Below are 23,745 nucleotides of genomic sequence, written 5' to 3'. Positions count from 1 at the left end.
TTTTGAAGTGACTGGTGGCTTTTATCATTACTGTCCATGAACTAAATCCAAGGGGAAATATCACAGTTCTCCTCCAAAGCAGGAAAATAAACACCAGAGCAGACCAGGAACCTTGAAGCCATTCAACCAAATCCAGAGACTCAAAGCAATTGCCTTGATGAGTAAAGTCAGGAGCAAATCCCCAGTGGTACAACTGAACAAGTCCAAGAGTAAATGGGAGTGACTAGTAGAACCACTTAACCACAGAAGGATTATCTAAACCACTTAACCACAAATGGATTACCTAGTCCTAGTGAATATTTAGAAATAGGTATTAGTTGTGGAATCACACCCTTAAAACAACTGTAATGAGGCATCACAAATGTCTGCAATTGGAAAACTTGTTTAAACAATGATAATTTTAATTCTCATCAAGTAAACCTTGACCTAACAAAATCATTACATTCACTCTTTTTATGCTACAATTTTAAAAGCAATATTTCTAATTATACAGAACTGGGTTTACACAAAGGCAAGAAACCTGATCTGCAATAGCCTTCTCATTTGTCTATAAAGGAAACCTATTATATGAGGGGTTGCCAACTCCCGGCCTGCGGCCTGCCAAGAGCCAGGCCGCACAAGCGAACGAAGCCCCATCTGCAGATGTGCAGGACTCAGGATAAACCACACCCCTCCCTCCCACAACCGTCCGTCATAGAATCGGTCCCTGGCACCCAAAATGCTGGGGCTACAGCTGCTGCATTATATAGTGAAGTGGCAGTGGCCCTTCTTAAACTATCCTGTTTAAATTCAGATTTTATCTGTTTGCACCAGGGAAAAAGAATGATCTATTTTGTACTCGTGCCTTAGTTGCAAAGGTACCCATGCAAGTGAATGTATTCTTGGAAAAGGACAGACTTTTTTCAAAAATGAGTAGTTTCAAAAGAAATGGAGGGGCCAACTCAGATGGAATGCTGTGATTGCAGAAATTTCAATTAGGTGGTGTCATGTATTGAATGTCTGGAGTATTTTATAGCTGCAACAAACACAAAAAGAACAAGCTATTTTCCCATCTTCTTACTAGACAATACAGAATAGGTTCCCTGAAGGAAGAAAAGTTCGGGGGGGGGGGGAACCCCACCTATTATACTGAAAGCTGAACACCAAGTTCTCTCTTACAATTCCTCTTTAATAAAAACTATGTGTGTGACTATTCTTGCAGCGGGGAAATTAATCAAATAAAACTATTGTGTGCAGTTGGTGTTGCCAATCCAAGTGCATTTTTAAAGAATCATTTACTGGTGGTTCTGCTGTCAACGCCTGTCTCACTACTAGAGACAAGCTGCATAAAGCATTACCCAACTAAAATCCTCAATTGTCTTTTTCGCATTGAGAAGTTTTTCGCTTAGAGTCAGTAAACAATATTTGAGTAAAATCTCTCCTGGGGTATTTTATCTGATGACAAATAGCCTAAAAACAACTCGAGGGTGAAGGCATGAAATGGCCGAGCCCTAAACAATCAGTACAACCTTTAGTCAACTTAGTGGTCAGCTACTGGCACTGTTTTATGACTTAATATTTAATTTATTGGACCAAACAAAAGAGAATTAGCTAACTATAATATACAAATGATTACCAGAAGACTGGTAATTCCATGGGGCATTTTAGCCTTCAAAACCAACTCTTGGCTCCGTGCAAGATCCAAATTAAAGATTTTGCAACAGGTGATAGATATCCTCTTCCATCAGCAGCTACTGGAGAATCTGAGGCACTCTTAGAAACTTCACTTGTACTGTTGAGAGGATCGCAGCTTTGTGTGTAAGTTTCCGTTAAATCCTGCTTTCCAGTTTGTCATACATTCAGTTGCACGCATGTGTGAAAGACGATACATCCTGGCTATGTCTGTGCCCAGGAGTTTTCATTATCGTTCGTTGAATAGTAGCAATAGCACTTATATACCGCTTCACAGTGCTTTACAGCCCTTTCTGAGCGGTTTATAGAGTCAGCTTATTGCCCGCAACAATCTGGGTCCTCATTTTATCTCAGAAGGATGGAAGGCTGAGTCAACCTTGAGCCAGCCAGGATCGAACTTTATTAATTTATTAATTTATTATTTATTATTAATTACATTTGTATGCTGCCCCTCTCCGAAGACTCAGGACTCCAAAGACTCAGAACTGCTGGCAGTCAGCAGAGATTACCTGCAATACTGCATTCTAGCCACTGCGCCATCATGGCTCTGGAACAAGCCAGAGTCACTGACTTAGGTATGGCTTGCTCGGCTAATTTGTTTTCTCAATTGCTTTGACTAACAGCAGAAGGAACAAGCAGAACACAAAACAGAAGGTTTCTGCTAAGGTAATTAAGACCTCTGGCCATGTTATCTGGAATTCCTTCTGGTCTCTGGCCTATGATGAAGTAGAATGGCTGTTTCTGTGGTTGTCTGCAGCCATTTGCGGACTTGATTGTGGCTCTTTGGTGGATTTGACAGGGCTTTAACAGAGTGAGCTGGGAGAGTCAGTGCCTTCATTTGAGAAGGGGCCATGCAAAAAGCCTTGAAATTTGGCAGACCTGCTTGCCATGCAGCTGGGCAAGCTCAAGGATAGGAAAGCTACCCAGATTTGAGTAAGGTCTCATTTAATGGTAGCCTGGAGCAGGGGTGAAATCTACTTACCTTCCTTACCGGTTTGGAAGCACACACGCATCACGTGCGCGCACAAAACCTTCTGCGCAGAAGGTAAAATACACATTACTTCCTGGTTAAAACCGGGAAGTAATGACACTAGGTGGGTGGGCGGAGCTTCGCTCCACCATCGCTACCAGATCGCCAAACCAACGGCCAAGATCGCTACCAGACCAGGCAATCCGGTCCGATCCGGGAGCATTTCACCCCTGGTCTGGACGTAAATAAAAAATCTAGAAAGCTGTAAGGGGATTTTCCTACCTCCAGGAGTTCATTAATATGACGTTTCCTGAATGATCTGAAATGCTCCTTCTTGGCTTTCTTGCCACCTGGGCTAAACTAATGAGATAAGATGTTGACTGACCCAGCCTCTGCCTCCTGATTGTTTATAATTATTTTCTTCCAATCCTTTCCCAGCCTCCTCATAACCCTCGACAATGATCACCATGGAGGAAGACTGCTGAGACTGTGGCTGCCTCATTGATTGTTGGCTTTTTATTTATTGTACTCCTAATTCTTTAACGTTCTTCTCTAGCTCTTCGTAATCTCTTGTTATTGTTTTCAGATTCACTATTGTGTCATTGGTCCACACGTGTAGGAGAAGAAAGGGGTAGTAATCTGTGGGGTTGATTATTTTAGGAAGGTACTTGATTTTTGCTCCAGGTTGACTGCCTGGTCTGCAGACTATAGTTTCTGTTCCTCTAACTAGGTGATAGGAAGTTCTGAACTTCCTATCACCAATATTTGCCTTTCCCCCCTCCCCTAGGAAAATCTGGAATACTTTCTTCCTGTCGCGGGAATGCTGGGTTGTGCCTCCTTTTTAGAAACTATTGACGAATGCTCTTTTGTGAGTGTCTGTATATTTTCTTCTAGGGCAGGGGTCTCAAACTGGCGGCCCGCAGGCCAGATAAGTCACATGCAGACCACGCCCACCCCAGCTCCATGAATGGGATAAATGTTGCGAAACGTCACGTGACAGCAACGCACCGCGGAGAGTTTGACACCCTTGTTCTAGGGGGAGGCTATGAAAGCAACTGTTCAGTTCCAGAGGGACTTCATTGGAATAGCTTCATTCACTACTACGTTAGTGTCAATTAAACAGCAGAAATAGGTATACTGTTCATCTTCATCTTAAGAGACCCTCTCAGCAATTTCACACAAATGCTAAAAGATGGAGCCCTATAGCATTCATGGATAAATGACACATATTTTTAATCAAGAGCCTTGGTGGCGCAGCAGACTAAATACTTTTAAGTAGCACTTAGGTGCCTGCAATTACTGCAAGTTCAAATCTCACCAGGCTCAAGGTTGACTCACCCTTCCATCCTTCTGAGGTAGGTAAAATGAGGACCCAGATTGTGGGGGAAATAACCTGACTTTGTATAAATATACAAAAGTATGAAGGCTATTGCTAAAAGCATTGTAAGCCGCCCTGAGTCTCTGGAGAAGGGCGGCATATAAATTTAATTTTTTTTTTTTTAAAAAAAAGTGAGTTACAGTAGCGTAAAGCCAGAGCTGAGATTTCACGCCAGACTTTTGCCAGTTAACTTTCCTCCCTTGGGGGGGGAGAGGGGGGGCAAAGCCCTACTAAGCAGGTATATACAAAAGTATGAAGGCTATTGCTTAATGCATTGTAAGCCTTCCTGAGTCTCCGGAGAAGGCCGGCACATAAATCGAACCAATCAATCAATCAATCAATCAATCGCTTTTTTCTTCAACTTCCCTGCAAGTTGACACCTATACTGGATGCCAAACTCAAACAAAAAGACTCCTCACACCTCCCAGATTCCATCAAACTATGATCAGTGGCACCACATACTTCTGAATAATCCAAGCAATTAGAAGATTTGTACTGATTCCACTTCCCCTTTCAGAGAATAAGTTCCCTACTTTCCCTAGCAGACTACTCAAGGTGGCTGCAATTCGAAAATTAAAAACAAAATCAAACTCAGCACAGCATTCCGGTGTCATCAGTGGCACACACTGGCACAGCACTAGATGTACCCAGTTATCCACTCAAGCACCATGCCAAAAAAGGGCAGTTTGTAAACAGTACCAGCTGGAAAATCTGGTATGGTTCATGGAGATATTTTTAAAAACATGATCTCACAACTGCCTCCTCTGAGGTAGCCAGTACATTTTCTTAGCAAGCCCTCATTATCTCTAACACTTAAATAGACATTATCAACCCTGATAAGGACAAAGAGAGAAAGGTGCAGCCTGCAGGCGGGATACTAATGTTCGAGGAAGAGATTTCAACTCTTTCTCTCTTCCTTGCAGTTGGCATTTAACCCTCTGTTAAAGTCTGTTAAGGAGAATCTTTGTAATTCTTTGGCTCAGATTTTGGGTCTACGACAACTTGCTACGGCCCACTCACCACTTGTCCTGTGACAACTCGCCACGGGACAAGAGTTAAACTAATATCAAAGAAATGGTGGAATAAAATCATTAAAGAAAGGATACCAAAAGAGGGACAAAATGAAACCAGAATGACCAAAACTAAAATAATTTTTAAATTACTTCAAGTAATTAAATTGAATTGTTGAACTGTTCTGGGAAGTTGGCCATGGTGAGTTGGCCATAGCAAGTTATCCTATTTTGTCAGATTTTGAAGCTCCATGACCACCCATACTGGTCCAGTATGAAAACTATAGTACATCTTAAAAGCAGAGCTACTCAATCTTGACTCCTCCAAAAATGATAAATGAATTGTGCAACTCCTACTCCCTCCATCCCAAATGCATAAAATTAATTGCGTTCACTGGGGATATAGTCGGACAAGAAATAAATGCACCGTATTTAATGACAAAGATCCTGAATCGCAGATTGAGAAAGGAGCTTGAAACTCCCATTACTTTTTAATGCATTGCTCTCACATTTTTCATAACTAGCAAAAAAGCATATACTAAATCTGGAATGGAGGTTAGTGGTTTTTTAAAACATGTTTCAAAAAGAAACAAAATCAATTCAGAAGATATTTATACCAGGCTCACCAGGCTCAAGGTTGACTCAGCCTTCCATCCTTTCGAGGTAGGTAAAATGAGGACCCCGTTTGTGGGGGCAATAAACTGACTTTGTATAAAATAGAAAACCGCTTGGGTGTGTGTGTGCAAAAGCCCTACTAAGCAGGTATATACAAAAGTATGAAGGCTATTGCTTAACGCATTGTAAGCTGCCCTGAGTCTCCGGAGAAGGGCGGCATATAAATCGAACCAATAAATAAATAAATAAACAAATAAATAAATATACTTTTTGGAAGAATAACTCAATGCTTTCATTTTTTACTCTCTGTTTTTCAGAAAAAGGTAGTCAGGTTCCAGCCTCTGTCCACCTCCCTCCGAAATCAAATTACCTCTGATATAGTGGATTTGCAAACCTCTCTAGCCACCGATTCAAATTTTGGATCTGTAGTCAGGTTCAATTTGTAGTTCCACAACAGCTAAAGGGAAAACAAGAAACAAAAGACAAAACTTAGCATTTAAAAATGCTATTTTGGGATCTTTTTTAAAGCAATAGCTCAATCTGATCTAACATAAATCTGACAACATTTTTCCTGTGATATCAGAGCTTTAATTTAGATTAATTTATTGATCTGAGCAACTCCCAAAATGTATTTTAACAAACTCTGGGCAATTCCAAAATGTACTGTATAAAACAACATTTTCTGCATATTAAACTTTGCATTCTGATCTTTAAGAATAAGGCAGCATGTAGATCAGATTTTTTTTCTTTCTGAAGGTAAATGAAATTTATTCTTTGTCTCTACATGACAGAAAGAATCCAAAAGCAAAGAAAGTGTAAATTGGATCAAGACTTAAGCTTTTGTATTAATGTCCCTACTGACAACTATTCCATCTTATTGCCATGTCAGTGACTATGGTAGTAAATTGTGACTACCAGTATGTGAGTATTTTTTTCAAACCTGGCCACTTTTAAGATGTGTACATTTCAACTCCCAGAATTCTCCAGCCAGCGATGTTAGCTGGGATCTCTGGGAGTTGAGGTCCACACATCTTAAAGTTGCTAAGGTTGGCAAACATTGGTGTATATGTATTTCCATTCCTTATTTGTTGATATGCTTTAATAGGTTTTACTATTATAAGCCACTGAATAATTGTTGCAGGCAAGTCAATGACAATTAGCATAGAGAACTTTTAAGGGAACAATTTGTGCCCCTAAATACAGAGATAAGGGAGCTGGTTTTTTTTTTTTTTTTACATGAACCTCTTCCAAAAGGCATCCAGCATAGAGCAGCAGAGACCAGAGGTGAACTGGAGCAAGAGATTAGGGCAGCAAAAGGAGAAATGACAAAACAATGAGCTGACTGAACAGAAATTGTTTTAGAGCACAAACTAAGTAATTGCTAAATGCAGGGAAGTTTATTCGGTTGCATTCCCCTCAGAAGCTTAAAGGAAAACGATAATGATTGATTGTATGCCTAGGAAAGGTTTGCCTTTCGAGCACAATGCCTTTCCAACAATATTTCCCAAGAAACAGAATTCTGACTTGCCTAGATAGGCAGCCATAGAAAAGAAAAAGAAAGCCGTTTCTTTACTTTTCTTTACGTTTCCATTTGGAGGAGTTAGTCAGGATCCCATGAACTTCCCTTTTGTCAAAACAAATGCGCTCAGTGCTCTTGAAACAATATGTGCCAAGCCTTTTTTTCAAAAAGCACACTTACGTGGTTGCAGTCAGAAGAGATTTCGTTATCCGGCTAGAAATAGAAAAGAAAACAAAATGGTATTAATTCAGAGGTCAGGATACCCTGCTTTCCTTCCCCGCAAATCAGCCAATGCTATTGTCTCAAAGTAATGTGCATGAGCAAACCAACCTGGCAAACTGCTCTCCCAAAGTGAGCAGCCCGCAGATTAAATACCGGTTTATCTTGTCTAATCAATGGCTACCACCAAGGAATTAGCTTCAACGCAAAGGCATCAACTAAGTTTCCTTTCCGAATGTTCCACTTAGGTTGCTTTTCCACAAGTCTTATTTCACAAAGCAATCGACTTTAGACAAGCTGGAGCTCTAAGCAATAAAGGCCAGCAGGATTTCGCTAATAAAGCTTCAGTTGTTCTTAAGATGGTGGAACACTTCACATTTTTTTCCTGACCATCAGTCACAATTGCAATTACGAATTATCGTTTTATGGGAAGGAGAAAAACTGACAATGATGAGAGCATCACACCATCTGCTTTTGACCCGATCTAAGCAAAAGCCAAGAAGTCATCTCAATTCAACAAGCATCTTAAGATAAGTGGATTCTTTCCTCCCCCTCCCAGATGTGACTGAAACAAAGGACCAAATTCAAGGAGATTCCACTGTACACATACCCAGCCGAAGCAGAACAAGTTTTTCTCATATGCCTTTGGTTTATATTCCTTGTCTATTTGGGGTACCACTTCACTACCCTGAAATATTTTCAACCATGTTTAAAAACGTATACATTTGCCCCTTGATATCCTTCATTTTTCTTATGTCTACTACGTTTTTTCCTTTCGTCAACTAGGCACATTCCTGGGCAAAGGACACCCTAAAATGTTTATAAATTTAATGCTGGATTCCAACCTCCATCAATTCCCTGTCAACGTAGGTCATGGGACAAGGACTGCAATTGAAGCTATCGTTGAAACCTCTGGAGGGCATCATAGTGAGGAAGCATACTGTCCACAAACAGCCCAATTATTAGCTCAGGAGCCCACTGAAGTTTGCCTTGACTCTCAGGCCTCCCCCTTTCCCTATTATTTATTTATTACAATTTATTGGCCGCCCATCTTACCATACGGTAAATCTGGGCAGCTTACAGTTACAAAATACAGTTAAAACAGAAAAAATTAAAACCAGACATTAAAATCAAGGACACACAGGGAGGGTGGGGGCCGAATGGAGGGAGATGGGATTTGTTATTACTCAATCAACCACGTCCATTGTGTTGCACTGGTGCCCCAAGCCAACTGGCACAGCCACGTCTTTAGGCCCTTAGGAAAAGATAGCAGGGTTAGGGGCCAACCCCACATCAAAGGGGTGGGGGTATGTTCCAGAGGGCAGGAGCCAACGTAGAGAACGCCCTCCTCCTGGATCCTTTGGGCTGACGGGACCTGTAGCATGCCTCCTCTGCCAGCACGAGTGGTATGGGCCAATCCCAGTGGGGTGAGGTGGTCCCTCACGTAATCTGGACCCATGCCATGAAGGGCTTTGAAGGTGGTCACCAATACCTTGAATTGCACCCAGAGGCAGACAGGTAACCAAGGGAGTTCGCGGAGTAGTGGTATTACAGGCGCCATTCCTGGGGACCCCAAAACTACCCAAGCTGTCGCATTCTGTACTCGCTGTAGCTTCCAAATGCTCTTCAAGGGTAGCCCCATGTTCAGCGCATTACAATACCCCAACCATGAGATGACCAAGGCCTGAACGACTGAGCACAGGCCATGTCCAACCAACAGGGTCAGCAATTTGGAATTGTGGGAGCTCAATCCAAAACATCTCGAGGAAATCCAGTTTAACGGTATACAGGTATGACCAAAATTAAACGCAAAACATATGTGGCTAAGCAAGACAGTTAAGTGAATTTGCCCCAACTTATGGCATTTCTTGCAACAGTTGCTCAATGAATCACTGCAGTTGATAAATTAGTACCGTGGTTGTTAAGTGAATCTCCCTTCCCCATTGACTTTGTCAGAAGGTCGCAAAAGGGGATCACATGACCCCAGGGCACTGCAATCATCATAAATATGAACCAGTTGCCAAACTGCTGAATTTTGATCACGTGACCACAGGATACTGCAAACAGTTGTAAGTGTGAAAAATGGTCTTAAGTCACTTTTTTCAGTGATGTTCTAACTTCGAACAGCCACTGTATGAACCGTTGTAAGTCGAGGACTACCTGTACAGGTTTTAGAGCAGTGTTTCTCAACCTTGGTAGCTTGAAGATGGGTGGACTTCAACTCCCAGACTCCCCCAGCCAGCATCTTCAAGCTACCAAGGTTGAGAAACACTGTTTTACAGCAACAATTCGGAATGTTTCAGACTTCCTACAAGCCAGACATTTGCTACCATTTTATCCAAACAACTTCTTTGAAGGAAATGAGTAGGAAAGGAAGAAACCATCCTATGTCAGAGGAAGTTTGAAGTTTATGAAAGTCAGGTGGATGTCTTTGAGCCAGTCACCCTCTCAGCCCAACCCACCTCACAGGGTTGTGGGGAGGGGAATAAGAGGAGGAAGCAGTATTAGCTATGTTCGCTGCCTTAAGTTTTTATAAAAATAGTAAAGGTGGGATAAAAATAAAGAAAATGTTCATAACATATTGCAGAGGTCTTCAAACTTGGCAGCTTTAAGACTTGTGGACTTCAACTCCCAGAATTCTGGGAGTTGAAGACCACAAGTCTTAAAGCTGCCAAGTTTGAAGACCTCTGACATATTGTAAACAAAGCACAGGGCGATTGTTTTTCAATGCACACTGTGGGGATCATCATTCTATCTTCCCTATTTTAACCAGGGAACAAGCTCCATTTACAAACTACATCAACAGAAAGTATTCAAAACAAAAGCATGCAACTTTTTCTGCTCAAAGAGTCTTTGGATGACCAAAATCTAAGAACCACAACCCAAGAAATAAGTCTAAGGACAAGAACTACTTAAATGTGAGTGCTATCCGGGCTTATATTTAATCATGTCACCTTTCACTTAAACATTTTAACTTGTTAATCATTTGTATATCTAAGAATCCAGATAGTTGCTCTATGACCTCGGCTCTGGGACAATGGCCATCATTCTAGACAAAAGAGAAATGCAAGGTTATATTTCATTTTACTTTTCTAGGTCCAGATTAGGGAGTGAAGTAAGACATGCTTTATATAGTCTTTCAATGAAATCCACATCCCAGCAAACAGGATGTGATATTTATAAAAGCAAAGTAGTTCACTTCTCCATAAACAATTTTGCCACCGCTTATTAAATATAGTTTGTGAGCAAAAGAAACTGCCGGTCTAAATTTTGACAGACCTACTGAAGGGTATCTCTCTTCTGGCACAAGGCAAACCCGTCCCTCCCTCCCTCTGTGAATAAATGTTCAGTCCTGTCCTTTCTTCAAAGACTAACCAGTTATGATTTTATATCAGCATAATGCTATTTATGCAACAATTTTAAAGCTCATCTAGTAAAAGCTTACAATTAAGGTAACAGTAAATCAATTACCCATAATTTAGCTCTTGGTTCTTGCTTCAAAGACTAAGTGCAGGTTATGGAGGAATATATTCAGAATTTTTACTCACTCACAGTAGCAATTAGAAGCTTCAGCCACCAAGCACCTAGAAATTAACTAGCCTTACTAACTTGTCCATACACGATTGGTCAAAAAAAATGACTCTTCCTGGGTTCTTGTGGTGCCTTGCTAAATTTCTACTTCAAAAAGAACATGACAACCTGGGACTTCCGATGGCTCCGTGATCCCCGATGGATGCTCCTTTAGGAGCTCCAGTCCCGCGATTCCGTTTGTCGCTAGAACAGCAGAAATCAGCTGTCTAGTGGCTCGAAACTCTCCCCCAGGGAAAAAGGGGGAGAGAAGAGCAGAAGGGTCTGGGTAGAGCTCCCCTAGACCCCCAGGTTTTTTTTTTAAGCCTGGGTTTGCAGGGTGAGAGCTCCCTGAAAGCCCTTCAGTGCTCCGGATCTGGGACGAGTCTGCTTTATACAGAACAAGGGGTCACGACCACACCAGCAATGCAATTTTAAGGATTATAAGAAACTTCGACCCTGGATGCTGGCAGAGCAAAATCAGGAGAACAAAAAAAAAGAACATGACAACCAAGTTTTTATAGCCACCAGGAATATCATTCAATCTGGATTCCGCAGATTATGAACTCTTCCTTTTAAGTGAGGACCTCACCTTAATATTAACTTAAGCTAACAAGCAGGTTAGCTCGCTCGCTCAACAGTGAGACGCTGGCGAGGTGGGCAGGGCAGCACCTGCATTTTCTGTGTCACCTGAGAAGACCACATCTTCTTTCTCCTGTCCTTACCACTTTCTATAGAGGATGATTGAAAGCATCCTGTCGTATTGTATTACTGTGTGGTTTGGAAGCATTACAGCTTTGGACAGGAAGGCAGTGTAGAGAGTGGTGAGGACGGCAGAAAAGTTATTGGAAGTTCACTTCCTTCTATCCAATACATAGCATATAAGCGACGCTTGAGCAGGGTCTGCAGAATTGTCTGGGATGCTACACATCCTTACCATGACAGGTTTTCCTTGTTACCTTCCAGGAGGGGGTTTCGTGGTATCCGAAGCAGAACTACTAGATTGAGTCCCAATTTTGTTCCATATAGAATCAACCTTCCGAACTCTCAATTTTCCTCTTTATGTATTCAAAATGGACAGAGATTAGTGTGTGTGTGTGTGTGTGTGTAAAAGCGAAATACCATTCACGCATCATCACAAAATCTCCAGAACCATAAAGCCTACAAACTTGAAATTTGCCACGTATGTTTCTCTTGGCTTCTAGGTGCTCACTAAGAAAGGATTTTTCGAAATGACCATCAGAGCATTAGTATTTTCTATTTTATTATTATTAACACACTCTGATACTAAGGAGTCCTACTCCCCCCTCCCCACCTGAAAAGAAATCTGTTCCAAATGCAAAAGCACAAGCAGAGGAGTTTCAGTTTCAGTTTTACTTTCACAGCAGCAAGCAGCTTTACTACAGAACAATTGAGCTAAGCTGCGCCCAGTCTCCTTCTTGCTCACACAACAAATACTGTTTGTGTTTCCAAACACCCCTCAACTCTCTCACATACTGACAGGACGCTAGCCAGATGAATACCAATAGAGGCTGGTAGGCAGAGGCAGAATTCCCCCCCCTTATTTTCCTCCTCAGTTTATTGTTGTTAAATTTACAATTATGTCATCTGTAACAGAAACTTAGCTTACCATCCCTAACAAAATAATACAGTCACTTTTTTAACTACTCATTGATTTTCAAACTTTAAGTGTCAATTTATCAAGCCCCATCACATAGTTTCGTAGCAAAGCACGGGTATCCAGCTAGTTTGTGTGTGTGTGTGTGTGTTTTCTTTTGAAAGCGGGCAACAGAATTTCATTTTTAATATGTGCCAGTATGCTCACAGTAAAAAATGACAATAATCATATCTTATCTAATTTACGGGCTAATTTTAATCCTAAATTAGCCCATATCACTGATACACATTTTGAACTGTAGACCAAACTGGCTTCCAACGGCAATCGAGGAAAAGGATGTCCTAGGTAACAAGAATGAAAAGCCCCGAACTATAAATCTGGTTGTACTGCTGCTGCAGCAGCCTTGAACGGCAATAAAAATTGGCTTCTCTTCATATGAAGGACCTATGAAGGATGTCTCCAGAACAGCCAATCTGCTTCCTGAAATTGCCACCACTTCCAGAGTATCCAAGGCTAGTAATTTAGGTCACTTTTTAGTAGGCTGTAATAATAGGCTTCAGGGCTTTCTAAAATGGTTGAAGATGGAGGTATCTCCTTCCAGATACTTAAGAAAAGCAAGCTAAACAGCATTTCATGTCTTAACAGAAAAAGAAGAGCTGATGTCCTGCAGAGAATAAAGTATTTAATTTCATTTATTTTACAATATCTATAGCCCACTCAAATCCTAGCTGATCTGGGCAGGATGAAACACTCTACAAAAATGGGGAAGCATCACTCTGAAAATGGTTGGGAGATTAACAACAGTTCCCACCTCCTCCTCCCACCCCCACCCCCCCGCTCCTCCTACTCCTTCCCTCCCCATCTTTTAGTTATAGTTGATAAATTGCATTTTTATAGCATTTTATTCTTTTTAACTCTGTAAACCTCCCAGTCACCTCATGGTGAGATGGACGGCAAACAAATTTAATAAATAAATATCATCAAGTATAATAATAATCACCTACTTAAAAATCCTCTACTCTATCAAAAGTGCCACTCACTTAATCTAAAGGCCAATAGCTTTCTTTGCTCTGTTTTTAAAATATCTCTTGGCAACTTTAAAACTTATGGCCTTCAACAACCATAATTGCACAACATGCTAGCTGGGGAACTGTGGAAAATGAAGAAGGCCAGGTACCTTAAAATTACTGAGCTGGAAAATAAGGCTTTTAGAATACGGGCCACCCTTACCGCTCAAGAAAGAGGGTTCCATAAAAAGGAAGCCACCATAGCTGGGGATTGCTGGCCTAATCCATGATTCATGAACCTCACAAGAGGGGTGCACAACAGCTCCTCCTTAAAGGAGTGGACCAGATCAGCAGATTCAATCTTGGCAAAGCACTGCCTGATGTATCCCCAGTAGTGCACCATAAAGGCTGGGGAGAAGCGTTCCCTCTTCTTGACTGAAGGCCCAATGGCATCAGAGGTGATAGCAGGGGTGGCTTCTACTTACCTTTACTACCGGTTCACAACGGGACTCCGCGCACGCATGCGCAGATCACCCATGATGACGTCGTGGCGGGTGGGTGGAGCCTCCTGCCAGTTTTACTACCGGTTCTATAGAACCGGACCGAACCGGCAGCAACCCATCACTGGGTGATAGGTAAATATACAGAAAAGTTGTAGTAAAAGGGATTCTAAATCTTGAAAAGACATTTCAACAGCTATCTAGGAACACCTTCCAAAGAGTACCAGTATTTTTTTTGCCTCCCATTGAACTAGAACTGCTGAAAAAGTGGAGGTTACCCAAAGTTGCATGTCTTTGTTCACTTAAATCAGACGTACTGCTGAAAAACTATCCATAATAGCCCAGCACTATCCTTCCACCGTGCTGTGAAGACCTTTTTATTCCATCAAGCGGGCTTGGCCTGATCTCTTCCCTTTTTAAAATATGTAAATTTTAATCTGTTTTTAAATTATTGGGGTATTTTAATTTGTCTGGGCCAAAAAGTTTAATTTGATTTTATCGGGTTTTTAAATTTTGTGTATTTATGTATTTTATTGTTGGCTGTTCACCGCCCTGAGTCCTTCGGGAGTAGGGCGGTATACAAATCAAATAAATAAAATAAATAAATAAATAAAATACTATCCAAGTCAGTTGCTTGTAATTAGGAAAAGAATATAGATGAGGTTATTCTCTATCCTAGGGGTGTCAAAACTCGATTTCATTGAGGGCTGTATCAGGGTTGTACTTGACCTCGGGGGAGCCAGGGTGGGCGTGGCCAGCTCGTCACTCGTGTCAGGAGCGCCTGTGGCGGCCGGAGTGCTCCATCAGCGAAAATGGGCTCCCGAGCTCCATTTTCGACCGCAACAGCCTCCTGCAACCCTCTGCCAACGGAAAGGGAGCTTGGGAGGGTTGAGCTCCGTTTTCATTGGCAGGAGCACTGCGAGCCGGTCCTTCACTTTTTCCAGGTCAACCCCATGGGCCAGATCTAAGCACCCCACAGGCCTTGAGTTTGATACCCCTGCTCTATCCTGTCCTATCAGGGCTGCAACAGAGAGCAGCACCTAGCCAACCCTGAAAGAGGCTAAACAGGGGATGGAGGGAGGGGGGGAGGGGAGGAAGGAAGGAAGGAATCTGACTGGAAAACTGAACATTCTTTATTCGAAAACAGAACATTCTGGAAAAAAGGCAATAGTCAATGCCTTTTTTATTGCCACATAAGTCAAATTCAGCTTAAAAATAACTTTATCTTCCAATATTAAGGAAAAGCTGTTGCTTCCTTTCAGGAACCTCAAGAAAGTGAAGGATCAATGAAATTTGCAAACTATCAAGTTTAGTTGTTTTTTATTATATGATATTATGGTATGATAAATTCTCTGAAAAAAGCATGACTATCTGATCAACAAAAGAACGAAATCTTTTCTGTCAATGAGCCCTAAGGAATATCAATTTATCTTCATGAAGGATTATTCTGAACAGTTCTCAAATATTTACGTCACAATAATCCCATTAGTTTTTAGGATTCACTGGAAAATATTTAGTGAAATCAGTTAAAAGGGCAACCTAATTAAAATACACTCCTTCCCCTCCTCTCCTCCCCTCAAGGTAGGCAGCCATTCATTCAGGTTATATATGAGTAAATTCAATCTGCTTTTTACCCAGAGGAATAACTGAAATTACTTTAAAATTCAATTCCAAGGACATAAGAAAGACAGATAAAAGTTGATTTTTTTTGAAGTATATCAATAATTGCAATTTCAATCACTTGAATTGGGTTTTACCATTTTCTTAAAGCATTGTGGGGATAATGAACCCAGCACCAGAATGTAATAAATCGTAATCACAACATCTACACACAGTCTGTGAATATGCTCATTAACTGAGCTGGTTTATCCTCGTGCAGGTGGATGAACAAGCAAAGCACAGAGGGTCCAGCCTTTATCACCAATTCTCGGTGAATACGGGATTTGACGATAGAGTAGATCCAAGCGACATTTATATAAATGGGAAGGCTGGGGAAAAGAGCATGGAGGACTTCTTCCGGCAGCCCTGGAGAAAGCAAGACTGAATGTCCATCATTAATTATTGAATAGAACACTTTCACCACATCAGAGTGCAAAGGATCCCCTCCTGGGATTGTTTTAATGAAGTTCCGGTCACTTAAGCGCTCGAATTTGCAGTCTACTGAAACGATAATCTGGCTCCTAACAGCAGTTGCCTCTTCTGAAGATGCAAAGGGAAATGTTTCCTTTTCCATGGACTCCTAAATTCTCAACTGGGAAAAAATGTACGGAACTGAAAAGGAAAAGATCTCTATTTTGCAGAGTTAGAATAGTAAAACTGCACCCCTACAAACAGGCACCAAATACTTCATGTATGTTTTCATATGTGGATTATCTTGGAATGTACTCATTTTTCTCCCAAATTCATGTACAGCCATGGTTAAGAAGAGAAACGCTTCCATGTTGTTTAAATAATGTTTTGGTGATTTGTTGAGGAAAGGCTTATCAAAATAGATAAGCTTATTGCCACACATAAAAGCCTCTTTAGTGATTAAAGTGATAGTTTCCCTATTACTACAAGAGCCAGTTTGCTGCCTAATGACATGCCAAGCATGTATCTGCTTTGGTACCAAATAAAGTTATTCTACTATCACCTCAAAACATCTGAGCTAACAATTGCTGCATAATGTGCGCGCCTACCTTCTGAAATTGAAATCTACATCAATCACAGAAAAATAATTAATATGCATTAAGGCTATATCAGGCAAGAAATACTTTCTTTTACTGAATGGATGATTAAATAGAACTCTTCCGACAGTGACTTAAATCATTAACATTGAGTTTTCCTGAGCAGGGCTTTAAACCATGATCTAAATCAATTTTGCTTAAATTAAGTCTTCCTCCCACAAGATAATGCCAAAATGCCAAACGCCAGCACAGCCACCTTCTTCTGAAAAGCTGGACTTGGATGGGATGGTTCTCCTTCTCACAAGACGCCTGATAAGGGTCAGCACAGACCCCCCCCTGGGGGGGGGGCTACGACTCACTCCCACAGACAGGCTTTGCAAATGCTTATATTGGCCTTTGAGCCAGAGGGTCCCACTACAACCACTTTAAAGAAATATCCTGGTAGATCCTGAGCAGATCTACTTGGATGGTTGCAGCTCCCTTTGCCAAATGAAAAACCTGGGTTCCTGCTGCAGATTTCTCTAGGTCTGCAGTGTGAAGGGTGCCCCCTCCCCTCTGGCTTCACCCACCCCTGAGCCCTCTCAATCAGAAAGCCAAGAGAAGGGCAGCCCAGTCTGGATGTACAGGTAGTCCTCGACTTACGACTGTTCGCTTAGTGACAGTTCAAAGTTACAAGAGCACTGAAACAAGCGACTTATGACTTTTCACACTTGTGACCGTTGCAGCATCCCCATGGTCACGTGGTTTATATTTGGATGCTTGACAACTGACTGATATTCATGAGGGTTACAGTGTCCAGGGGTCATGTGATCCCCTTTTGCGACCTTCTGATAAGCAAACACAAAGGGAAATCCAGATTCACTTAATGTTACTAACTTAACAACTTCAGTGATTCACTTAACCACAAGAGCAAGAAAGTTAGTAAAATAAGGCAAAACTCATTTAACCAATTTCTCACTTAACAACGCATACATTTTGGGCTCAATTGTGGCCGTAAGTTGAGGACTACCTATATATAAATACCAGCATTTGATTTGCCCTCTTCTTCTGGACTTGGAAACATTTCTTTTTTTTCCCTCGTTTTTCCCTCCAGTTCCCTTTTCTTTCCTCTCTTGCCTTTGAGACCAGGAGCTCTCTTGTTTTAATCAACCTGAGCTGCTCTGGGAGAAAATGGTTGCCTGATTATCAAGATGAAACCCCCTGAACTAATAATTCTTGCAGCACCTTGCTCTGCAAAGCTCAGATGGGTATTTAACACTGTTACTTCAGTATATCTTCCCCAGGTATTTATTGATCAGCATTTCCTTTAATACTTACATATTCAATACTCGGGAAGATAAACTGAAGTAACAGTTTACTATCACAGGAAGGCTAATTACTGACTTGCATTACTTTTTTATTTCTGTTTGTTTGTTTGTTTGTTTAAATACAGAAGCCATTTTTCTGGAAATTTTGAAGGAAATGAAAAATCATATGGGGGGAGGGGTGGTGGGGAAATTAAATGCACGTGCACATGCACTTTATTTATAAAATAAGTAGGCTTGCTTAAAATTAAAAGGGTTAGTTTAATTCACAAAGAAGAAACAGTGAATACTGTAAGTTATATATTTTTAGTTTTGTTCCCCATTGTGCCAAACGGACAGGAAGTGAGCTGGCAAACGAAGGGGAAGAAAGCTCAGAATACGAATGTTGAGACACGAGGCAAAAACTGAATCTGAAACACTATCACTTTCAGCAGTTTTCGTTTCTTATTTTTTAAAAAAAGCTTCTTATCATTTTCACAGATTTCTAAAAACTGTTTTCCTATGCTGAGGCAAGAATAGAAATACTTACTGGTACATCTAAACCAATGTCTTAACAATTTCATATAAAACGAAATATTACAAGCCATTTTTTTTTTAAGAACTTCCCTCCCACCCAAAAAAACCCACAGGAGGAAAAAACAAATAACAGAATGCCAATATTAGAAGGCACCACTGAGGCCACGAAGTCCAGTCCTTTCTTCAGGCAGGAACCACATCAAAGCATCCCTCATGGAGGACTGTCCGGCCTCTGTCTAAATATGGCCAGCAAAAGATGCCCAACCACTTCTTTGACTAAGTGGCATCTTGTGTTTCTGTCTAGAGCTTTTCATCCCAGTCCAATTTCGGTGTCTGGTACTCTGGCCGTGGGCACTGGGCAACTAGTTAACGCCCAAATTTATTTATTTATTAAATTTTTATACCGCCCTTCTCCTGAAGGACTCAGGGCGGTGTACAGCCAAAATAAAAACCAACAATATAAAAGTTAAAAACAATTTAAAATTATTAAATAGTTTGGCCAATGATCTAAAATAAAATAACCCATTCCAATAAAATTTTAGGCCAGCCCTGCTTGATGGAATAATAGTGTTTTAAGGGCGCGGCGAAAGGTACGGAGGTCAGAAATCCGACGAATCTCCGCGGGCAGCTTGTTCCAGAGGGCAGGTGCCCCCACAGAGAAGGCTCTCCCGCTGGGAGTCGCCAGTCGACACTGTCTAACCGACGGCACCCTGAGGAAACCCTCTCTGTGGGAGCGTACTGGTCGGTGGGAGGCTATTGGAGGCAGAAGGCGGTCTCGTAAATATCCAGGTCCTATGCCATGGAGCACTTTAAAGGTGGCAACCAACACCTTGAATCGCACCCGGAAGACCACTGGGAGCCAGTGCAGCTCGCGCAGGAACAGTGTTACATGGGAGCACCGAGTCGCCCCCATAATCACCCGCGCGGCCGCATTCTGGACTAGCTGGAGCCTCCGGGTGCTTTTCAAGGGGAGCCCCATGTAGAGAGCGTTATAGTAGTCCAGATGGGAAATAATGGGACACAGCCCTCTCTCCTGTAAATTATTTCAGTTCTATCCCACTATCATTTGCAATGTTTTCCTCTTTATATTGTTTGTTTGTCATATTTAAGAATCACCCTACACATTATATTATTTGGATACAGTGGTTTTTCTAAACTGTTTACTGGAAATTATTTACATTCTGATGGTTAGATAACTTAGACCCTTTAACGATAAAGAAAAAACATGTATGCTAATATTAACTATGATTTCAGATCTAAAGCTAAGCCATCAGTTGCAATTTAACTCAGCTACATAACTAGGCCTATTATTGGTCACCTCTGTGTTAATCATTTATCTGCAGGAAGTAAGAACAGCCAACTTTCTTCTCATATAGTGTAAAAATATGTTTCTGCATGATTGCCAGGGGACAATTACTGATTCTTCTTGGGGTTCTGAATATCTGTTTGCAAACACAATTTCACGTCCACCAAATAGGCCTCAATTTCTCTGAAGGATTTTCATGTAGTTCCTTCACACAAATGAAGTGAGCCCATAGCAAGGCTCCTTTTGGAAAATACCCAGGAATTCAAGTTATCTAAAATGCTACAGAACCAGGTCGCCAAAAGCCTCTCATCCTGTTGCAGCAATTACAATGTCTTCTTAGTTGTTTCAGGATTGTTCTCTTCCTTTTAAGGCTGAGAATCCAAGGAAGCCACACTGTCTATTCCAAGTTATTTAGTTATAACAAAGGGACATTATTCAGCGGTTCTTCCCAGGTTTGGGGGGGAACCTTTGCAAAAGTATCATATTTGCATACATCACAGTAACTTTAGATAGGCTTTTGTTTTGTTTTTTTAAAGAGAGTACCTTATTGCCCTTTTAAAAAGTGTAATCATACTGGCTTTCATAAATATACAGATAAAGTGAGATTTGGAGATTAGTTTTTTCCCCTTTGTTTTACTTTTTTAAAAAAAATACTTTATTGAGTTTGTACACGAATATAAAATAACATTTCCATTAATATCGGATGCGCAGTGTTTATACATATATACAAAATATATACCTGGTGTCACTTAGGCTACTTTTTCCTTTTATTTAACACACCTTTTTCTCTTTCTTTCATTTTATCATTCATTCATTCATACCACCTTCCCCACATAGTATTATATTCTGAATTCTCGTCATTGTTTATTTCATGGGTTAGTTTACTCATCTCTGAGCACTCCAGTATTTTGCTAATTATAAGTTCTTCTGGTGGCAGAGCTTTCTCTTTCCAATATTGTGTGTAGGCCAGTCTAGCAGCTGTGATTATATGTATTATTAGGTGATTCTTTTTTCTTTCCATATGACCTCTTTACTATTCCCAGGAGAAATATTTCCGGTGTCAATTCAATATCTTCTCCAATTATTTCTTGTAACCATCCCCTAATCTTACTCCAATATCTTTTCACTTCAGGACATGTCCACATGTGGAAGAAGGTGCCCTGACCATAGCCACATTTCCAGCAGTTTGGGTGTATATTAGGATACATCTTTGCTAGCCTAGCAGGGGCTAAATACCACCTGTGGAGCATTTTGTAATGATTTTCCTTATACATCGCAGCTCTGGTCAATTTATAATTTTTATTCCATGCCTCTTCCCATTCATTAAAATTTATGCTATGTCCAATATTTTTCTCCCATACACTCATTTGGTTTTTAGTTATATCCTCACCTCTGTCGTCATCTAATAGATAGTTGTATAATTTAGCCAAAATCTTTTTACCTGTTCCCATCAGGACTTTATCCAGCCCATTATATCCTAGTTCTATGCCGCATTGTTCTTTGTCTTTCTGGTACCTGGATTTTATCTGTAAATAGGCCCACCAGTCTAGATTTATTCCTTGCTCTCTCCCCTTTGTTTTACTTGTGTCCTATTGTGATCCAATAACTTTGTAACCAAGTGGTACCAAGTGGTATGTAAATTGCATAAACAAACAGAAAAATCAACCTTTAGAATGCAATTCAATTTCATCAAACCAAACTATAAAATAAGGAGAAAGAAAATCTTAATGTAGAGAAACATTTAACATATAGTCTGTTAAAAAATGGAAAAATTGATAGAGTCAGAAAAAAGAAAAAAAAAGATGGTCCGATCTGTATATTAGCAGGAAGGCAGGATTCAGTTATAACGTCAGTGGCTTTGGTTTTCCCTTCCCTTGTTCTCTTGCCTTGTGATTTGCCAGATTGTGGTCAGATGAAGCAGTTTATTCCTTATTTTTGCAAGCCATATCACAAATGTGTTATGGCTTGCAAAAATTTCACAGCCAGGATGGCTTTTTAATCTTTCAATAGTTTTGAGAAACACAACTTGCTTCACATAACAAGCCAAAATGTTGTGACCCTGGTCAAGGTGAAGAAAGATTAATTTAAATTGTAATTGGTAAGCCTGTTTGGCCAGTTGCTGCAATACAGGGACACCAGAGGTCTCTGCGTAATTAAACCATAAGGAAGCTTTGCAAGGCAACTGATGCCAAGCCCAGAAGCACAAACTGCTGGGAAGATTTGGGGAGGGGGATCCAACCTGACAGCCCACAGTACTTTCAGACAGCCTGGCCTAAATTGTCAATCCTTGGGGACGAGTTATAGCTTGTAAAAAAGGCAACAATGGCTTAATTAATACGGGTTACAGTGTTGGAATCTTTTCAGACAAAAACATCTAATTTAAGCAGACTGATACATTTAAAAATACCAATTGAACCACATTTTAGTTCAAATGCATGAGAAATATCACAAGCTGGCTTGAAATATAAAGTAATTCTGCCTACAACAGACACATCCTGTTATGCTCAGTCTAACAACTTGTGCAGCCCAAACTGACTTTTATCAAAAGGAATTTACATGTTTTTAATGTAAAACTGACCAAACCAGAAGATTTGGGATTAGAATTTCCTAATCTTTAGCCAGTACTGAAGACCATCTGTTTCTGAGATTTTTACAAGTCCCGTAGACTTAATCAGCGGGATATAAAACTAATTCAAAATCATTATAACCTGTCTTATCTCTTAAAATCCAAGGCAATAGTACAAAAAGGAGTACAACAAAAAAGCAATATAAATAATAAAACATCCTGCCAAAATAACAAGGATAGTAAATAATAGAATTATATTAGAGGTGCCCAGGAGCATACAAGTATAGTAAATCCAATGAGTTGGCAGATCAATAATCTACAGCAGAGATTTCCAACCCCCACTCTGTGGATCTACACTGGGCCGTGGCATGACAGAAACCGGTCCACGCAAACAAGCAAAGCCCCATCCGCGGGATGCAGGCAGCACACAAAACCACGCCTTCTGTGGTCCGTGGAAAAGCCGCTCTCCATGGAACCGGTCCCTGGGGCCCAAAGGTTGGGGGCCACTGATCTACAGGACAAAGCAATTTTCTCTATTTATTTTCAGCATTCTCTTTTTGATTGAATTAAGTACATGTGTAAGTTCTCTTCATGTACAGTTCAGCCTTCAGTCCCTCTACAAACAACAGAGTTGCTGATGTGTACAAAATATTGTCCATTTCATTTTCAATCAAACTTTAAGCATGTGCTGAAAGATAATGATCCAAAAGTAATATCAAGGGCCAGCATTCAATGGATTTGAACAGAGAAAAAGGAAACTACTTATTGAAAGAAGAGCCCTAACTTTTAACAGTATTTAAAATCTTCCTTCTTGCGAGTGGACAAATCAAGCGCCAGAGGTCCTCAGGACCTCAGCAACCCAAAACGGCATTTGCCTCTCCGTGTCATCTTGTGCTCCCAGCCAATGTGGTGAGTTCTCTCTCTTTGTCTAGCAGATGAATGCTCACTCCGCCCCAGTGGCTCTTAGCACACATTCATCTGTCCCCAAATGCACAGGTTTAGCTTCTGATTCACCAGGACAATGTTATGCAGATCGCTGATTTGGTTCAGATGCAAAAATAGTCCTGGAGCAGCTTAGAAACGTGGAGAGAATCCAGACTGGTGTCCAGCTGTCACACTTCCTTCCTACTGAATATTCATAGTTTTAATGGGAAATGTAATCATCACAATGTGGGTTAACCAAAGATGTATCAATCAGTGATAAATTGTGGCTAGGACGGAGAAAAGAAAAGGGGGGAAACAGATTCACTATGTTTTATTCTTCCAATGCTTAATTAGTACAAATGAAACAAACACAGGAAGCCCTCTACTTA

The 23,745-nt window shown here is 40.8% G+C and overlaps 1 protein-coding gene across 2 annotated transcripts in view; it reads right to left on the bottom strand.

Moving 5' to 3' along the window:
* The window catches only part of GLG1 (golgi glycoprotein 1), an 81,691-nt gene that overhangs the window by 43,664 nt on the left and 14,282 nt on the right, over window positions 1-23,745 (bottom strand). For both annotated transcript variants that reach the window (XM_060681538.2, XM_087877125.1), the window contains exons 2-3: window positions 7,344-7,376; window positions 6,015-6,101 (exon numbers count right to left, since the gene is read on the bottom strand). In XM_060681538.2, coding sequence (XP_060537521.2) covers window positions 6,015-6,101; window positions 7,344-7,376 — 120 coding nt within the window. The remainder of the gene's footprint in view (window positions 1-6,014; window positions 6,102-7,343; window positions 7,377-23,745) is intronic.

The sequence above is a fragment of the Pantherophis guttatus genome, chromosome 11, assembly GCF_059756535.1.
Source record: "Pantherophis guttatus breed Tessera chromosome 11, ASM5975653v1, whole genome shotgun sequence".
Taxonomy (NCBI): Eukaryota; Metazoa; Chordata; class Lepidosauria; order Squamata; family Colubridae; genus Pantherophis; species Pantherophis guttatus.
Note: the sequence above shows the minus strand (reverse complement) of the source record. Positions and strands in the feature narration are given on the sequence as shown.